Below are 2,327 nucleotides of genomic sequence, written 5' to 3' on the forward strand. Positions count from 1 at the left end.
ATCTAGGTTATCCAATTTGTGGGTGTACAATTGTTCAAAGTATCCTCTTGTAATCTTTTTTGTTTCTGTGGAATCTGTAGTAACATCTCCAGTTTTATTTCTGATTTTAGTAGTTTGAGACTTCTCTTTTTTCCATTGTCCTTCTAGCTAAAGGTTTGTCCATTTTTTTTTTTTTGATTCTTTCAAAAACAAACTTTTGGTTTCATTGATTATCTCTATTGCTTTTCTGTTTTCTGTTTCATTTATCTGTGCTTTAACCTTTATTATTTCCTTCCTTCTGCTAGCTTTGGGTTTCGTTTGTTCTTATTTTTCTGGTTCCTTAATTCATAGAGTTAGGCTGTTGACTTGAGATCTTTCTTGCTTTTTAATGTAAGCATTTATAGCTGTAAATATTCCCCTTAGCACTGCTTTTACTGTGTCCCATAAGTTTTGGTATGCTGTTTACATTTTCATTCATTTCTAAGTATTTTTAAAAAATCTTTTTTTTGTGTGTGTGTGGGGTAGGTAATTGAGTTTATTTATTTATTTTGGAGGTACTGGGGATTGAACCTAGTATCTTGTGCAAACTAGGCACACACTCTACCACCCTCCCCACCATTTCTAAGTATTTTCTAATTTCCTTTCTGATTTTTTCTTTGATCCAATGGTTGCTTAAAAGTGTTTTAATTTTCAGAAATTTATGAATTTTTCAGTTTTGCTTCTGTTATTGATTTCTAACTTCATCCTGCTGTGGTCAGAGAAGATATTTTGCATAATATCTATCTTTTAAAATCTATTGAGACTTAATTTGTGGCCTGAGGTATGGTCTATCCTGGAAAATGTCTTATGTGCACTTTAGAAGAATGCATATGCTCTCATTTAGTCACATGTTCTGTATATATCTATTGGATATAGTTGGTTTATTGTGTTACATTTTTGGTTTCTCATCTCTCTGGTTATTCTACTCACTACTGAGAGTGGGGTATTGAAGTTTCCATCTCTTATTGTATAATTGTCTATTTCTGTCTTCAATTCTGTCAGTTTTTGCTTCTTATATTTTGATAGTCTCTCATTAGGTGCATAAATGTTTATAATTGTTATAACTTGTTGTATTAAAATTTTATTAACATATAGTATCCTTCTTTGTTTCTTATAAACTTTACTGATGTAAAGTCTATTTTGTCTGAAATAACTGAGAGCCACTCCTGCTCTCTTCTGGTTACTACTTACATGGAATGTCTTTTTCCAGCCTTTTACATTCAATGTATTTTTTTGTCTTTGGATCTAAAACGAGTCTCTTGTAGACAGCTTATTTAGTCAGATCATGTGTTTTTATCTACCCTGCCAATCTCTGTCTTTTCACTGAAGAGTTTAAAATCCATTTACACTTAAAGCAATTACTGCCAAGAAGGGACTTACCCCTGTCATTTTGCTAGTTTTTCCCTGTGCACCTTAGAGCTTTTCTGTCCCTCATTTCCTGCTTTACTGTCTTCTTTTGCATCTAGTTGATGTTTTGTAGTGAAATATTTCAATTCCTTTCGTGTATATTCTATAGCTATTTTCTTTGTGGTTACCATGGGGATTACATTTAACATTCTAAATTTATAACACTCTAGCTGCAGGGGAGGTCGTGGCAGGGAAAATGGTGGACAGGAAGGCAGGAGAGCAGAAGCCTGAGAAACCGCAGCTAGCGGGAGCCGCCGGAGGACCTGAAGAAGAAGCAGAAAAACCTGTGAAAACTAAGACTGTTTCTTCCAGTAATGGAGAGGAAAGTTCCGGTCGCAGTGCTGAGAAGCGATCAGCTGAAGAAGAACTTGCAGACCTCCCAACAAAGCCTACAAAGATCTCCAAGTTTGGATTTGCCATAGGTAGTCAGACAACAAAGAAATCCTCAGCCATCTCCATCAAACTTGGCTCAAGTAAGCCTAAAGGAACCGTTCCAACTCTTGCTCCAAAAACCCTTTCAGTAGCAGCAGCTTTTAATGAAGATGAAGATAGTGAACCAGAAGAAATGCCTCCAGAAGCAAAGATGAGGATGAAGAATATTGGAAGGGATACACCCACATCAGCAGAAGCAAGTTCCTTCAATAAAGGAAAATATGGGTTTTCTGATAACCAGAAGCTCTGGGAGTGAATTATATAATCTCATCTTGGAAATGTCCATGACCAAGACAATTAAATGATGTGCTTTGAAATTAGAGTGTAGGGTGGGTGTAAAGTTAAAAGGAACAGTTTCCTTTTTTAAAGAATGGTATAAGACTATCTTTGGAGCCTCCTCTTTTTTTTTTTTTCCTTTTCTTTTCTTTTTTCTTAAGATTGAGTGGTATACTAATAAATGAGAATTTGAG

The 2,327-nt window shown here is 35.2% G+C and overlaps 1 protein-coding gene across 1 annotated transcript; it reads left to right on the forward strand.

Annotated features, from left to right (window-relative positions):
• Positions 1 to 1,621: 1,621 nt before the first annotated feature.
• On the forward strand, positions 1,622 to 2,113 carry LOC105063333 (PEST proteolytic signal-containing nuclear protein). Its single transcript, XM_074358121.1, has one exon. It carries the CDS (start codon positions 1,622 to 1,624, stop codon positions 2,111 to 2,113), a length of 492 nt encoding a protein of 163 aa, XP_074214222.1.
• Positions 2,114 to 2,327: the final 214 nt, after the last annotated feature.

Source organism: Camelus bactrianus, chromosome 35 (assembly GCF_048773025.1).
Source record: "Camelus bactrianus isolate YW-2024 breed Bactrian camel chromosome 35, ASM4877302v1, whole genome shotgun sequence".
Taxonomy (NCBI): domain Eukaryota; kingdom Metazoa; phylum Chordata; class Mammalia; order Artiodactyla; family Camelidae; genus Camelus; species Camelus bactrianus.

Excerpts from the sequence above, each read along its gene's own strand:
- LOC105063333 (XM_074358121.1), top strand. The coding sequence starts at position 1,622 with ATGGTGGACAGGAAGGCAGGAGAGCAGAAGCCTGAGAAACCGCAGCTA.